Raw genomic sequence first — 16,750 nt, 5'->3', positions numbered from 1 at the left:
ATGGAAATTCATTTAGTCACCCAAGCCAGAAATGTGGTAATCATCTTGACTCTTCCTCCTTCCTCTACTCCTCACATACAACCAGTCACCAAACACTGCTGATTTTATCCGCCAAATCTTTCAAAACTGTCAACTCTCCATCTCTACCGCTACTGCCTAGTCTAAGCTACTGTCATTATTTGCCTGGATTCCTTCAGCTGCTTTTAATTGGTTTCTCTTCCTCCAGTCTTACCTCTTGAAATCTATCCTTTATATTACAGACAGAACACCCTTTCTAAAGCACAATTTGATCATGTCTTTTCTTCCTTCAATCCACCCTCTTGTGTTGCAGGCACAGTGATTTTTCTAAAGTATAAATCTGGTCTTATCTTCTTAAATTTATTTAATGCTCAAGATAGTGGTTACTTTTGTGTGTTGGGGGGATAGTTGTTTAAAGGGAGCGCCTGGAAACTGGGTAATGTTCTATTTTTTGACTTGAATAGTAGTTACAAGGGAGTGTTAACTTTGTGAAAACTTACGGAGCCATAAGACTGCTCTCAAATATCATCTCTCCTTGGAAGGCTTTTGTAGCACTTGTAGGTTTCTGTACTCTCATAGCAAAGACAATAATTATATGTATTTTTTAAACATCTTTATTAGAGTATAATTGCTTTACAATGGTGTGTCAGTTTCTGCTGCATAACAAAGTGAATCAGTTATACATATACATATGTCCCCATATCTCTTCCCTCTTGCATCTCCCTCCCTCCCACCCTCCCTATCCCACCCCTCTAGGTGGTCACAAAGCACTGAGCTGATCTCCCTGTGCTATGCGGCTGCTTCCCACTAGCTATCTATTTTACATTTGGTAGTGTACATATGTCCATGCCACTCTCTCACTTTGTCCCAGCTTACCCTTCCCCCTTCCCGTGTCCTCAAGTCCATTCTCTAGTAGGTCTGTGTGTATTGTTTTTGAATCCATATCATGTGCGAGTTCCGTGCTAGGAAATTAATACACATATCTCAAATTCTTACAGCAATCCTTATGGTAGGTATTATGGTCCTCATTTTATAAGTGAGGAAATCAAGGCTTAGAAAGGTTAGTTATCTTGCTTAAGGTTAACACAGCTTTTATAACTGGCAGAGCGGAAACTTACTCCACATCTATCTCAAAGCCCATGACTCTTTCCACTATACCATATTAACTAGTATCCCATGTTTTCTGCAACCACAGCACTTTCCACAGGATTTAAAATTTTCTGCTTACTGTCTCTCTACCAGTAAACACTCAGTCAGTGCTAAATAAATATTTATTTGAATAAACGAATGAGTGACTGTGTGAATGATTGAGTGTAATCCCTCTAGGCCAGAAAGCTGGCAATAATTTTTCCTTCTGATTTTTGGAGATAGGAAGCAGAGCTTTCCTGATTTGGAAATGTAATGAACTCTAAATACATTTCTGCATTATTAATATTACTAGCATTAAAAATCCAACATTTGAAATGTTTTAGTTTAGTTCTGCTTAAATCTGTTATTTTTAGCATTTTGCCTTGATCTGTGATCAGGTCCTCCTTGTGGCTCTAAGTTTTCAGGGGAAGTCTAAAAATTATGTCCACGGCAAACGGAAAAATTTGGCTACTTTTGCATTCTGGCTTTTCTGTCTTTGTAAGCAAATCAAAAGAGAATTAAAATCCTCTAAATGTCTTCCACTTCAAGTCAGTTCTTCAAAATATTAGTTAGCAAAGAGGTAGAACAGAAAACCTACTTTTATAGGGCCTGGAACTCAAGTCTGCAGAGGAGAATACTAAAGGCTTGGGTTTTCTTGCCTCTTCTCTCAGCAGAGCTGTAATTGGGAAGAAAAGGTGATTGCTGAGTTAACCCTATGCTTTGTTTTCAGTTTTTTATTTTTTCCTTCAAAGAAAACAGATATAATCTGGAAGAGTAAACAGGGAATTGTTTTAGATTAAAAGGTACTGACTTTAGAACCAAGTATTTGGTATACAGTATTCTGTGATATCCTTTTCCCCTTTTTAGCAAAAATACTAAAAGCTTCTATAAGAATAAATTTTCAGTGTTGGTGCATATGTCTTGAGAAAGAAAAACAGGTTCAGATCCTACAGGCTGGAGAGACTGCTTAGGCTTAGGGCAATTCAACTAACATTTTATTCATCTGAATTTATTCACTGAGTACCCAAAATGTGCCACGCATATTCTAGACAGTGGGGATATGACAGTGAAACAAAACAGGTAAATCCATGCACTCATATGAAGTTGACGGTTTGGCTGCCTTTATATTTACTGAGCATCTACTGTGTGTCACAAGATGAATCAGAGTTGGTTTTTGTCCTCAAGGGGTTCAAAAAAGTAGTAAAAACAGACATGCAAATTCAGTTTAATAGGATGCATGTAATAATTGAAGATTATACAAGATCAGAAGAGAGAATGATCTCATGCCTAATGGAGATAAAGCACAGAATACTATGGTAGCACAGAGCAAGGGTATCTATTCTAAGTGGGGGTGAAGGGAAAAAAAAATTGAGAAAAAACTTCCTAAAGGAGTAATATCTAGGTAAGCTTTAATGGATATTTAAGAATTTGTCAGAGAAGGAAGAAAGAAGGCAAGCACACCAGTTAAGCATTATACTTAAAGAGGAATTATTTTTAAATCCTCACCAAACTAAACACATCTTTTCTTCTGGCTTTAGACTTTCTGGTTCCATATGATTCTTCTTCCTAGGAGTGCTTTAATTATAAATATTATGCCAGTTTAAAAGTCTTCTTTAAAAAGGTTATCTTTCCTACCATAATCTGGCCCATGGTCGCCTATGATAGCTTAGGCAAGGCTCAGCTGGGGGGCTTATATTTAAGTTAACTATAAGTCAATACAATGTGTTGCTAGGCCTTTGTCCCTTTTTCAGCAGCAAGTTATTTCCCAGAAGTCCCAGAGATCAAAATGAATGTAACCAAGACATCCAGAGGAGACTACCCTAGTTTAATCTTGGGAGCATCTACATCTTCAGATGTCAGTACACAGCTACCACATAACAGCTCCGGTTAGAAGGTTATAAACCACAGATTCTTAGCTTAATTTTGTTCTGTTATTTAAGTAAAGGATACTTCATGCAATCTCTAGGACATCTAAGGACAGGAAACCAAGTACAGCTAAGTCATATGGATGCTTGAACTGAACAGTAAGGAACCAAGGTTCCTGCCTATCTCCCATGGTCTCTCATCTCTGTTTCTTTTCTCTGCTTTCCTACGCTGACTCACGGGTTTCTAGCAGTCTATAACATCATCTTGTGTGTGGCTTTAATTATCACCCTGATTCTGACCTTGTAACATGGCTGCCTATCCCCAATTCCTGACTTTAGTTTGTGGGGCCCATCCGTACGCCTCTGCATCCCTGTGTAGCTAAGACTAGGAAGCTGTGACTACTCTCTTATCCCCCCAGATATGTGTGCACGTGTGTGTGTCTGTAACACAGAGACATCTGAGATATGTGGTAGATGTTGCTAGCAATCAATTCATCAACAGTGGCTGATTTTGTTGGGGTGCTGACTATATGACAATAAGCAAATGACTTTAAGCCTCATTTCCCTCTTTTATAAATATGAAGATAATACCTAAATGAGAGAAATATTTTAAGGACTGAATGAAGTGTGAAAAGTACCCAGAATAGTATCTGGTACATGGTTGTTGCTCTGAAGGCCAAACCCTAAGACTGTATGTCCTGCACAGATGGATTGGGTTCAAACACTACAAGAGATTAATTATAACTTTGGGTTTTTCTGAACAGGAAGGAAGTATTCAGCTTTAATTCTTCCTTTTAAGAAGATTAATTTCCTCTAGGTCTCTTAAACAGCTAGCAGGTCTAGCAGGTTAGGAAAAGGGAGAGAAAGACAATTTTTTCTGGGTTTCTGTGGTAAAGGAAACCGACTAATTCTGGTATGAACTTCCTGTCTCTCCAGGCTTCAGCTCAGAGAGCCAGCATATTGCTTCAGTTCACTACAGGACCGGTCTCCTTTTGGAGCAACTCCTGCTAAGCCAAACAAAAAGTTCCTAAGAGGCCAGCTTCCTTAGGCTTAGATCAGATAACACTATAAAAGAGGAGAAACTTTTAGCTCACCACTCAGCATCAAGAGCATCACAGTAACAATACTCAGTCTAAGCTCTGCTCTGGCTCTGGACATAAAATCCAAGACATTTTTGAATTAAAATTTTCAAGACAGTCTTTGGAACATCCATCTGTCATACTGCATTCAGAAATGGATAAAAAGAACTTCTAAAGCATATATATGTATATCTTTTTATTTCTTTAAAGCAAAAAATAGAATCATATTACACTGAAAATACACGCTAATACTGCAACTTGCTTTTTTTAGTAAATATATCTTGGAAATCTTTCCATATCACCACACAGAGTTATACTTCATTCTTTTTAACAGTTGCACAATAATATAATTAATTACCCTGTTTAAATTGTTATAACTTTTCCCTGTTATGAAGGATGTTGCAAAGAACATTTTGCAATGAATATTTCCATACTCTTAAGTAAATATTTCTGTGGGATACATTCTTCGGGGAGGAACTGCTTAGTCAAAGAGTATATAATTTTAAGTTTTGATAGGTATCATCAACTACCCTACAAAAAGTTTATGTAAAACAGTATAAGAGAATTTCCCCACAGCTTTACTAGCTTATCATAAAATTTAAAAACCTTTGCCATAAAGACAGTATTCTAAAACTGTTTAACGTGCATTTTTATTTATAAGAGTAGGCATCTTTTCATATGTGTACTAGCTTTTTCTATGAACCAACTACCTATAACTTTTACCCATTTTTCTGGAGTCATTAGTCTTTTCCTTATTGATTTTAAAGTGCTCTTTGTAATGTGAGGAAACTAGTGTTTGGGTTATCCTGGTATTGCAAATATCCCCTCCCCCCACTTTTGCTGTTTATTTTTACACTGTTTATTTGGTTTTACTTTCCCCCCACAATATAGAATTTTAAAACTTGTTATTAGTCAAACTTACCAATCCTCTTTTTTTTTTTAAATGGCTTCTAAGATTTATTTGATACTTAGAAAGCTTGGGTTAGTTCTAAGATCACATACTGATGAAGCTAAGTGCCTTAATGCACATGTAGACTAGCAGACATTCAGCAAAAGATATCAGCATCCAAGCCAAACAGTGGCATCCCTAAGGAAACTCCTGCCTCATCCTTATTACCCCAGGCACTACTCCTGGGCCCGTGCATTACTTCAACTGGTAAATGTTGGGACGTGGCAATGCTAGTCACCAAATAATGATGCAGTCAGATTTGCAATTTAGAAAGTCCTCTGGTAGTTTTGTGGAGGATGGATTAAAAGGGGAGAGCCTGGAGGCAGAAGACTACCAAGGAGGATGCTATATTAAGCCAGTTGAGAAATGATAGCCTGTAAGCTAAAAATCAATATTGAAATACATTACCTTATTAATTTCTGCCCAGTTTTAGTGATGGATTTTGCCACTAAAGTTAATCTGAACCACTGATGTTAGTTCAGCTCAAAAACCATTCAATCCCTCCCTCCCTCCCACTGTTGCTGGAACATCTTCCAGCTGTCATGACACTCCTGCTGCCTGAGGTGCCCTTTTCCCATTTACTAAGACTGGGGATCTCTGGCTTTTTTTTTTTTTTTCTCTTGTTTCATAATGTAATTTTCTCAAGGTTACAGAGACAATGGCCTATAAGACTTTGTATTCATCTTGGTATCCTCAGCCTCCAACACAGCAGTTAGAATATATTTAAATGTCTGTTGCTTTGAATTTTAAAAAAATTGTGGTAAGTCCAATTCATTTTTTAAACTCTTAAAATCAATTTTTTTAATAAAGTTAACTTACATATAATAAAATGTACCTACTTTAAACATACGGTTCAATGAGTTTTGTCAAATGTATACTACTGTAATCACTACTCCAAATCAAGATATAGAGTACTTCCATCATCCCCCCAAAATTCCCTTGTGCTTCTAGTATACTATTATACTACTCTACTATACTCTCATACTACTTAGCACATTTTATTGTAATAATTTAACCTGTCCCTTTCTCCCTAAACTGTGAGCAACTTGAAGGCAGAAACTCCATCTTTTTATCTTTAGCATCTAGCAACACAGCAGGTGATCAATTAAAAGTTCTTACTATGCACCAACTACTGCTCTAAGCTCTTTACAAGTATTTTTCACAACCACCACGTGTCAGGTACAATGTGTCCCAGATGAGGAAAGTGGGGTACAGAAAGGTAGACACCTGTCCAGGGTCACACAGCTCACTTACTAAACTTCTCTTGTCAAAGACAGTATAGGTTTTCTTTTCTCCACAGCTTTCCCTATAGCTTTTCTATTTAGTCAACTGCAGAAATACTCGTCTCTTCTCTAACTACTGATGTACAAAATTACTTCTGCTGTCTAAACTGTCACCACATCTCCTTTCCTTCCATTCACCAAGCATATATTGAATGCCTTACCAATCCAGGTAGGTATCTAATGTCAAGGAATTTGGGTGGAAGACATTAACATGTAGACAACTAGAAAAATATACAGGGCAGAATGTTAATTTTCATAGGTGAAACAAAGGATTGCTAAAGCAGTCCTTTCTTAAAGCTATGTCTCCTAGGTTTACTTTTTCCTTTCCATCCCTAAAGGTGTCCTCATAGTCAGATTACTATAAATGCCTTTTACTTACCTTGAAAGAGTCTCTTTCCCATTTGGAATAGTCTATGTTCCCCTGCCAGGTTGAATCGTTGCTCATTCCATATGGGACTATTCTGTTTAAAGACCTGTAACTCCCTGCTCAGCTGTTAAGGCCTTGTACACACCGCTCCACCAACCTGTTCAATCCCATCTCTCAAAGCTTTGAGACATAACCTCCACTATTCCAGCCAGGAATAAAGAATCTCCCTCAAGTACCATTCTAATTTGTCCTGCTGTGCCTTTATACTTTTCCTAATTCTATATTGAAATTTACCAATTTTCAATATAATGCCTTTAATCCCAACAACTCTGAGAAGTAAAGGGTAGATGGGGCAAAGAAGAGATAAGGGTCTCTTTAACAGATCTTGAGATGGGGAGGTAGTGGAGCTGAGCCTCTGTATACTTCCTTATTACAGCAAGCTCTGGGAAAGTCCCATTTGGCAGAGCTTCTGTGCTGGAGCCACAGAATCACCAAACTTAGGCTTGTCCTCAAGGAACACACACTTGCCAGGTGTAGGAACTGCTAACTGGTGGTGGCCAAATGAGCTACAACAGCCAGGATGAGGCTAGCTTTGTTGCAAAACTGTCTGCATATCCAGACACCAAAAGCTACAATCCCATTTGGTAGTGTTAAGGAAGTATTGTTAGATTTTTTTTTTTAAAGTGTGATAGTAATATTGAGGTATTTGTTTATGTTTTAGGGATATATACTGAAATATTTATAGATAATTACAACTGAAATAATTACAGACGAAATTATATCATAATGACTTGCTTTAAAATAATCCGGTGTGACACTAGCAAGATTGGCGGTAGCAAATATTAAAAAAAAAAAAAAAAAAGATTGGCCAGGGCTTCCCTGGTGGCGCAGTGGTTGACAGTCCGCCTGCTGATGCAGGGGACACGGGTTCGTGCCCTGGTCCGGGAAGATCCCACATGCCGTGGAGCGGCTAGGCCTGTGAGCCATGGCCGCTGAGCCTGCATGTCCGGAGCCTGTGCTCCGCAACGGGAGAGGCCACAACAGTGAGAGGCCTGCGTACCGCAAAAAAAAAAAAGATTGGCCATGAATTGGTGACTATTGAAGCTGTGTGATGGATACATGGGAGTTCATTACATCACTTTCTCTACTTTTGTATCTGTGTGAAATTTTCCATAGGAAAAGAATTTTTTAAAAAATCATGATCTCTACCACTATTGTATCCCCTCTCAGCATGTCAAGGGCAGGATCTATTTCACAGGACTTCATTTTCATTTGGGCATAAAAAATAAACCCTTTAGGGACTTCCCTGGTGGCGCAGTGGTTAAGACTCCACGCTCCCAATGCAGGGGGCCCGGGTTCCATCCCTGGTCAGGGAACTAGATCCCACATGCATGCTGCAACTAACAGTTCACGTGCCACAACTAAGGAGCCCTCCTGCCGCAACTAAGGAGTGGGTGAGCTGCAAATAAGGAGCCCGCGAGCTGAAACTAAGACCCAGAGCAACCAAATAAATACAAAATAAATAAATTAATTAAAAATAAACCTTTAATGGCAAAGAGTTAACTTCATTTTTATAATATGGATAGCCTACACTGGTATGTGGAAAATGGGTCCTGGATCACTCTAATCTTCGTAGCAAGTTTCCTTGCTATTTAAAAAGCAAAGTCTCTACAATCCACTGTGCAGCTAAGGCTGTAAGTTCCATGAGGGCAGGGCCCATGTCTGCTTATTCACGATGGATCCCACAGTTGATCTAGTACAATGCCTGACTCATAACAGGCGCTTAATAAATATGTGTTGATTGAATGAAAAAACAGAATAATAAATCAGAGAGGAGCAGGGCAATACTGTCCTGGTGAGAAAAAATAGAGAAACAATAATCCCTGGGAAAGCTTTCCAGGAGTCCAGATGATTTGTTTCACCATTGGCTCTACATGGGCCTTTCTGTAGTGGTTTAGCAGGTGTTGTAGGCAGGTGAGGGTTAGGATGCTGCAAGAAATATTATACTGGGCATGGAGGAACAATTCCTCTTCCCCTTAATATTCCTGTATATATCCCCTTAATATTCCTGAGTTTAAGTGCATGCTTAGCACTTAAACTCAGGTTCTCAGACTCCCTTCCCCAGCTGTTCTGAGGGAACTTGCTGCTGTGGTACCAGCCTGATTGCTTTCCAGTCTACCAGTACCATTCAAGGCAGAAACTTATCCAGCAGCCATCAAGGAAGACTAGCTGCTACTCTTCTTAACCATGCAGTTATTAAATCTTTTCCTTCCTGTTCCTCTGAGGACTCTAGTTGCATTTCCTATCAAAAATCCTTGAGATCAATCACAAAAGGAAGTTTTCTCTCTGGAAATCCACGTCCTATGATCTGCCAGACACAGTCTCTGGGAAGTATTTAAGGTCCACAGTTCTGTTATCAAAGCAAAATCAGGGAAAGTACCAAATTTTGTTTCTCTGCATTCATGAAACTTTATTCGATGTGAAGGACTTTTCCAAAATTGGAGGAAAACTTGCTCTTCTTTCTTTCCTCCTCTTGGGTAAGAGTCTGGTCCTTTGCTAAGAGGGCCCATCTACAGGATAATTGCCTAGGGAAAGGACATCTGCTTGGAGACAAATAGCACCAGAGTTGAGGGGCTCACCCTTGCAGAATGAAGGAAAAAGAGCCTGAAACTGCAGAAAGATGCTTCATAAGTTACTATTAGTTTTATAAAAATAAATTACTGGTTTATCATAGCACAGGTCCCCAAAATACAAGCAGGAGACTCTGGTACCGACGAAATAACAGTATGCTGTAACATGAATTCATTTCTATAACAAACTGTGTTATTTATAACTGGTTATTGTCAAGGTTTAAAACTGTTAATTAAGTCACAGTGTAGCTTAAGTGCTATGGGTTTGACTCTATCCCCCTCCTTCTTACTTATTTTCCATTAGGAAGTCCACAACGTATTTTTTCAAGCAGTAGAGATGGGCGTCCACAAGGCCTGTGTGGAAACGTATTCTAGGGTGCCTGCGAAAAGAATAAGAGAGAAGAGGGTCACATGAGTTCTATCCTATTATTAGGTAGTAGGCATTAGAAACTTTATAAGGGTGAGAGACATGCTGCCTACACCCCACTCTGGGAAGACCAAGAAGGTGGATATCAGCTCTGATCCTACCACAGAAAAGTTTTTCTCTTTATATAAGCCCTTTCTCACACTTTATGAGGTCTTCAGGCTTCCAAAGACATTGAAAATTGGTGAGCCATCAAATCAGACAAGTCATTCTTCTATTTTACTACAAATTCCTACCCACAATTCTTGTAACTAACATTTTCCTGCTTCTACTTCAACTGCCCCACTTCCTGCAGGCCATACTTTAGCCATGCTTTCCTCTAGTATTTGGCATGTATTACTCCATGTTCATAGAAGATGAAGTAAAATTCTATGAATACTTCCTAAGTCCCTACTCTTAATTATTCATTAGGGCTCTCCTCAGGTATACTCCCTCTAGAAAACCTTCCCTGACAACCCAAATTTGTGTTCCCACAACACTTGGTGCCCACCTCTACTAGATAACTTACCATACAGTAAAGTAACAGCTTACTTACTTATGCTCTTTCCCACTAGACTAATACAAGTTCCCTGAGGGCAGAGATTTATTTTTATAGTCTTAGCACTTAGCATTGTACCTCACACAGAATAAATATTTAATAGATAGTTGTTGAATAGACAAAGACTTGAATAAATTAGGTCAAATTAAGGCATTTGACTAGTTGCTATTTAGTCTGCCATCTTTGGTTTCAGCCTTAAGAAATGTCATGCTTATAATATAATATTCAAAGTCATTTTATTTAATAAAATAAATAAAAGATAGCTGAAGGAGAGGAGGGGAGGAGTAGGGTGGAAAAATGGCAATTCCGATCATAGCTGCCTGGTTGTCATTTTTCTTCTACTCTGTGTAACTCTGCTTTGACTGGCTTATAGCCTTTTTTTAAAATAAATTTATTTATTTTATTATTTTATTTTATTTATTTATTATTTCTGGCTGCGTTGGGTCTTCATTGCTGCGTGCGGGTTTTTCTCTGGTTGCGGCGAGTGGGGGCTACTCTTTGTTACGGTGCGCGGGCTTCTCATTGCAGTGGCTTCTCTTGTGGAGCATGGGCTCTAGGCGCGCAGGCTTCAGTGGCTGTGGCACGTGGGCTCAGTAGTTGTGGCTCGCGGGCTCTAGAGCACAGGCTCAGTAGTTGTGGTGCATGGGCTTAGTTGCTCCGCGGCATGTGGGATCTTCCTGGACCAGGGATCGAACCCGTGTCCCCTGCACTGGCAGGTGGATTCTTAACCACTGTGCCAACAGGGAAGCCTTGTTGAAAGGTTTTATCATGAATGGGTGGTGCATTTTTAAAAATGTTTTTTTCTGTGTCTATTGAGATAATCATGTAGTTTTTAATCTTTTATTCTATTAACATAGTATATTAATTGTTTTTCAGATATTAAACTAATCTTGCACCCTTAGGATAAATCTCACTTAGACATGGTTGCTGGATTCATTTTGCTAACATTTTGTTGAAGATTTTTTCACCTATATTCATAAAGGATATTGGTCTTGTGTTTTATCTAGCTTTGGTAGCAAAGAGTTATACTGGTCTCATAGAATAAGTTGGGAAGTATTCCTTCTTTCATTTTCTGGAAGACTTTGTGAAGGATTGGTATTATTTCTTTTTAAAATGTCTGATAGAATTCACTAAAGAAGCCATCCTTACATTTTGAAGCCTCAAAGATGTTTCTTTGTTGAAAGATTTTAAATTACTAAGTTGATTTCATTAATTGCTCTAGGTCTACTCAGGTTTTCTACTTCTTCTTGAGTCAGTCAAGATGTATAGCACATGATCCTTGTGGCTCAGACTATAGCACACTGATTAACCCAGGACTCTCCTATGCTCTCAACTCACATCTGTTCTCAGTATATTGCTATGTGTGAGCTTTTTTTTTTGGCTGCACCATGCAGTTTGCAGGATCTCAGTTCCCCAACTAGGGATCGAACCCAGGACCCTGCAGTGAAAGTGGTGAGTCCTAACCACTGGACCACCAGGGAATTCCCTGTATGTGAACTTTAACCCAATACTCTAATTGATTCTAGTTACTTAAGGGAAGGAAGGACTGGAACCACCATCTGCTGAATAGTTATTATGTGCCAGGCATTTTGCAATGTGCTTTCACATCTTCACAACATCTCCATCTTCCTTTTACAGATTAGGAAAACATAGACTCAGAGAGGTTAAGTAAGCTTCCTAGGTCACAGAGGTAGACAGTAGTAGAACTGGGATGGAAATGTAGGTATTTGTGACTCTAAGGCTTTTCTATTACCTCATAAGGTCTCTCAAGAGACTTCTTTCTTTTCTCCGTATATAATCCTAGGAGTTCTATATAGATGAAGCCCTGTTCCAGTCTCACATCTAAATCCAAGGCAAGAAAGGTAGAATGCCTGGCTGTAATTAAAAAAAAAAATCCCTGCTTTTGTACTTGTTCCCTTGCTGAATACCCTATTTAGGAGTTCATCAACCACTAGTACCATTCAAGAAGGAATTTGCTAAGGAATGGGGTTCTAAGTGTTGACCTAAGACAAGCCTAGAGGAACTCTTTATCATTCTGCTTCCAAGTTTCTAAGCAGATGTTAAGAAATGCTATCAGAGAAACAGCTGCCTGTTTGGGGCAAATTACTTTTAAATGTCAAGGAGTTCAAAGACCAAGCTGTACCCGTGTTTCATTTCAATATTTACTTACCCAAATTTTCTCCTCATATTAACAACTCGAAGTAATGTGTGTGAGGGACAAAGGTTTAAGATCTCCAGAGACGCTGGAAGAAAGACTGCCATATGGACACTAGTCTTCAGGATTATGCAGGACTGAAGACTCAAGATTTTTCTGACAGCTTTGCTTTAACTCAAAGAAAACTGAACACAGAGCTATGTGTACCACCAACATCGTACAAAACAAGACAATGTAAAATTACAGAGCTAGGGAATAAAAAAGCAGTTCAGAAAGGCAGCCCAGAAAGAAAGAAATATATCCATGAAAGGGAAGATAAATACTGAAAAAAAAAAACCCCACCCAAACCCCCCAAACCAAGTAATTACTATGGTTAAAATCATACCAGTTTTCTCCCTAGCAGAATAAACTTAAGAATTTAAATGCCCAAATCTCTTAATAACTCTAAAAAAAGGTCTGAGTTCCTTTAGTTAATAATAAGATCTATAACCCCCACGCCCAACCCCAAAGATCTTAAGGGATTCAGATGCTCATTTCCTTTAAATCTGTAGAATAGAGACAAAACTCCCTCCCCAGAATCATCATATGTGCAGGAGAAACTGAGTTGTTTTTATCCTGTTCATTGCATAAGTTATAGCAAAGGCCAACTGGGAGTTCTATTCCCTGACATGCTCATAGTACAACGCTCATTACCTAGAAGAATGAGTAGAAAAAGGCAGATAGGTAAAGAAACAGATTATGGTAATTGCATGTTGAAAAAGTGAAATTCATCTCGACCTCCATGTGGACACACTATTAGACTTCCAGCACTGCTATGAATGGGACTGCAAGGATTTCTAGCCTAGTGGGAGAACTAGCCTATATGCTGAGACAGTCCACAACAACCTAGTGAAGAAAGAAAGCCTCCGCTAACCTAAACTGAGTATGTCCTAATAGTTTATATGGCTATACAGAATGACTTTTTCCAAACCAAACCGAGTCCAAATTTGGGGACAGGAGAATAGCAAGGAATGGGAACAGAATGACGAAAATTCAATTGGACAAAAACTCAAAATACAGAAGAAACTTAACTCTAACATACGCTTCTCTTTGCATAAATATAAATGTTGACAGGTGAAGGAAATGTCATGGATGCCTCCTGAATTCAGATGCCAGGATATCTGAAACTTGAAACAATGACTCGTAAGAACCAGAAGCAACAATTCCAAAGAGGATAAAAGCCTCCTATGACAACTTAGCCATCTTGAAGCATTCAATGCAACAACATAAACAACTTCTCTCTTTGAAGACCTTCAGAAAATCACCTTCTATTTTGTTTGGCAATCTTAAACATGTTCCAACAAAGAAGAATCTTCTCTCCCACTAGAAGAGCCAGAGCTAATTCCCTACTGCCTAATCATTACAATTTAAAAGAAACTAGAGACCAGGGTGTGCTTGAAACAACCAAGGTTGCTCATAAGTAGAGGAAAGAGAGTGATCTATGAAGCATGGCTACTTACTAGTTATCTATAATTCTAATGAGACAGATTTTGGAGTAAGCACCTATTACATAACTACCTGGTAGCTGTTTTATAGGAAGGCACCTGCCATACCACCCCAAATGCTTGATCTTGTTGGCACTGTAAGTCGCAGGAATGACAGACTGTTGATCATTAGGAGTGCATATGGAGTTACCAAACCAAAGGTCTGCCTATGCAGCAGAGTGAGCTATAGTGCTCAGATCCTCTCCAAGAAAAGCAGTTGTATTGAAGTGGAAGCCCTGGACCCAAAGCAGCAGAGACTGCTAGAGCTGGAAGAGTTCTTAAGAGTTCTAAGTGCTGTTCCTCATTGTACCGAGAGAAAAACGGAAATGATTTTAGTCCATGTCAAAAACAAATCACTTGGACTTCCCTGGTGGTGCAGTGGTTAAGAATCCACCTGCCAATGTGGGGGACATGGGTTCGAGCCCTGGTCCAGGAAGATTCCACATGCCACGGAGCAACTAAGCCTGTGAGCCACAACTACTGAGCCTGCGCTCAAGAGCCCACGAGCCACAACTACTGAGCCTGCGTGCCCCAACTACTGAGCCCAAGTGCCACAACTACTGAAGCCCACGCGCCTAGAGCCCTCCTCCGCAATAAGAGAAGCCACCGCAATGAGAAGCCCGCATACCGCGACGAAGACCTAATGCAGCCAAAAATAAATAAATTAATTAATTAAAAAGAAAAAAGTCACTTCACTCCTCTACGAGACAGTCCCTAGCCTATATTCATTGAACACCTACTATACTCCAGGCACTTGGGATACAGAAGTGAACAAAATGGACATGATCCCTGCATGAAGCTTAGAGTTGAATGGAAAATCAATTATTGCAAGTATGCAATAGTTGTGAAAGGCGAGCACAGAGTATTATGGAAGCATATAATGGGGGACCTAGCCCAGGGTGGAAGATGACAGACAGGAAGCTTCCCTTTAAGCTTAAACCTGAAAGAAAAGCAGGAGTTAGCCAGATGAAAGGGGTGGAGAAAATGAGATGGGCACTCTGGGCAGAGAAAATAGTACATGCCAAGACTCTGAGGTAGACTGGTGAGTATGAGGAACTAAAGTCGCCCAGGACCGCTAAAACAAAGAAAACAAGATGGAGAGAGGCACAAGATGAGGCTGGAGAGGTTTCAGGCCCTGTTAAGGATTTCTGTTTTTATTCTAATCTTGAGACTAATGACCACTTGTATTCTGTGATATCACTGGCTTAATAATGAGCTAAGTCAAAGTTGAAAGGCAGCTTGGTGTAGTAAAAAGAGCACTGGACTAGGAGCCAGGATTCTAGTTCTGGCTTCAGCACTTAAATATGGCATAATCTTTCTTCATGTCAGTTTCTTTGTTATAAAATGGAATATTGTGCTTCATAGAGTCGGAGAGTTTTCTGGAGCTGCTTCGGGAGCTGCTACAGGAAACCTGAATCAGAATAAATCCCTGTTCTGTGTTTCATATCTCAGGCTTCTATGTAAGATTTTACTTAAAGAAAAAGTTCCACTTCCTTAAGAGAAAATTGGAAAATTATTGCAATTTTTAATCTTAGATAATATATTCATTAATTTGACAAACATGGAGGCCCATCATATTATCTCCTTGCTGCAGAGTTATTAGGATGATCAGAAATTATGCACTTAAAGGGTGTTGCATGGTATTTGCCATATATTAGGCACTCATTAAATGATAACTATTATTATTATTATTATTATCATCATGGGCCAAGTACCATGCTTGGTACCAGGGACACACAGCTGAAATAGACAGACGTTGCCTTTAGGAACTCATAATCTAGTAGAGAAGACTATGTGTTAATCTATTATGTATAATGTGATAACAGTGTAGGAAGCTAGAACAGAAAAAGATGCAGTGAGCTGTCTAAGGGAGCAGGGATAGGATAAGGTTTCATAGCCTGAGGCTGGTTCTGAATGCTGAGGAGAAATCTGCTACGCAGACAAAGCAGGAAAAGGATATTTCAGATTGAGGAACTAGCATATACAAAGGCAAACAGGTATGAAAAACAAAACAAACAACAAAACCTAAGATACAATGATAAAGGTTAAAGCTGGAGGGGTAGCCAGAGTCCAGATTATGGAGAGCCGCCTACAATGCTTAGATGTCATGTTAAAGAGCTTGGATTTTGTCTCTTAGGTGATGGAAAAACCATGGAAAGTTACTGTTTTAAGGAAATACATATACATGGTATGCTGGCTTATGTATTAACTTAGCTGATCTGGAATTATGTTATGCAAAATTCTCTTCTCTGAATCGTTCTGAGTTAGCAATGGCTACAAGAGATATTCTGTGTGACATTTAGAAGGCAGAAGGAAAGCTGCAGACACATTTTTTTTTTTTTGCGGTACGCGGGCCTCTCACTGTAGTGGCCTCTCCCGTTGCGGAGCACAGGCTCCGGACGCGCAGGCTCAGCAGCCATGGCTCACGGGCCTAGCCGCTCCGCGGCATGTGGGATCTTCCTGGACCGGGGCACGAACCCGTGTCCCCTACCATCTACATCGGCAGGCGGACTCTCAACCACTGCGCCACCAGGGAAGCCCCTGCAGACACATTTTTTAATGCTCTGAAGGTCAATGGATGGTGCTACGTATTATGGCAACCTGTGTATGTCACTGAGATGCCAGCTCACCTAGCAGGCAGAGAACAGTACCCAGACCTGCAGCTCCTCCAGAACCTACCAGATATCCTCCTTCAGCTTCTCTGGAATCCTGAGCCAAGCACTGTGTAGTTCTGTGGTGAAGGATGTCAGTTCTCCTGCAGATCACCCACAATAATGAAGCTAAAAGTGGT

The 16,750-nt window shown here is 39.6% G+C and overlaps 1 protein-coding gene across 1 annotated transcript in view; it reads right to left on the bottom strand.

The window, feature by feature from the left end:
• Nucleotides 1-16,750, bottom strand: part of EIF2B3 (eukaryotic translation initiation factor 2B subunit gamma) — a 148,904-nt gene that overhangs the window by 43,487 nt on the left and 88,667 nt on the right. Inside the window, exon 6 of the mRNA XM_082833915.1 lies at nt 9,610-9,699. Within this exon, the coding sequence (XP_082690041.1) occupies nt 9,610-9,699 (90 nt within the window). The remainder of the gene's footprint in view (nt 1-9,609; nt 9,700-16,750) is intronic.

This window comes from Leucopleurus acutus (assembly GCF_964270905.1).
Source record: "Leucopleurus acutus genome assembly, chromosome: 2".
In the NCBI taxonomy this organism is placed as follows: Eukaryota; Metazoa; Chordata; class Mammalia; order Artiodactyla; family Delphinidae; genus Leucopleurus; species Leucopleurus acutus.
Note: the sequence above shows the minus strand (reverse complement) of the source record. Positions and strands in the feature narration are given on the sequence as shown.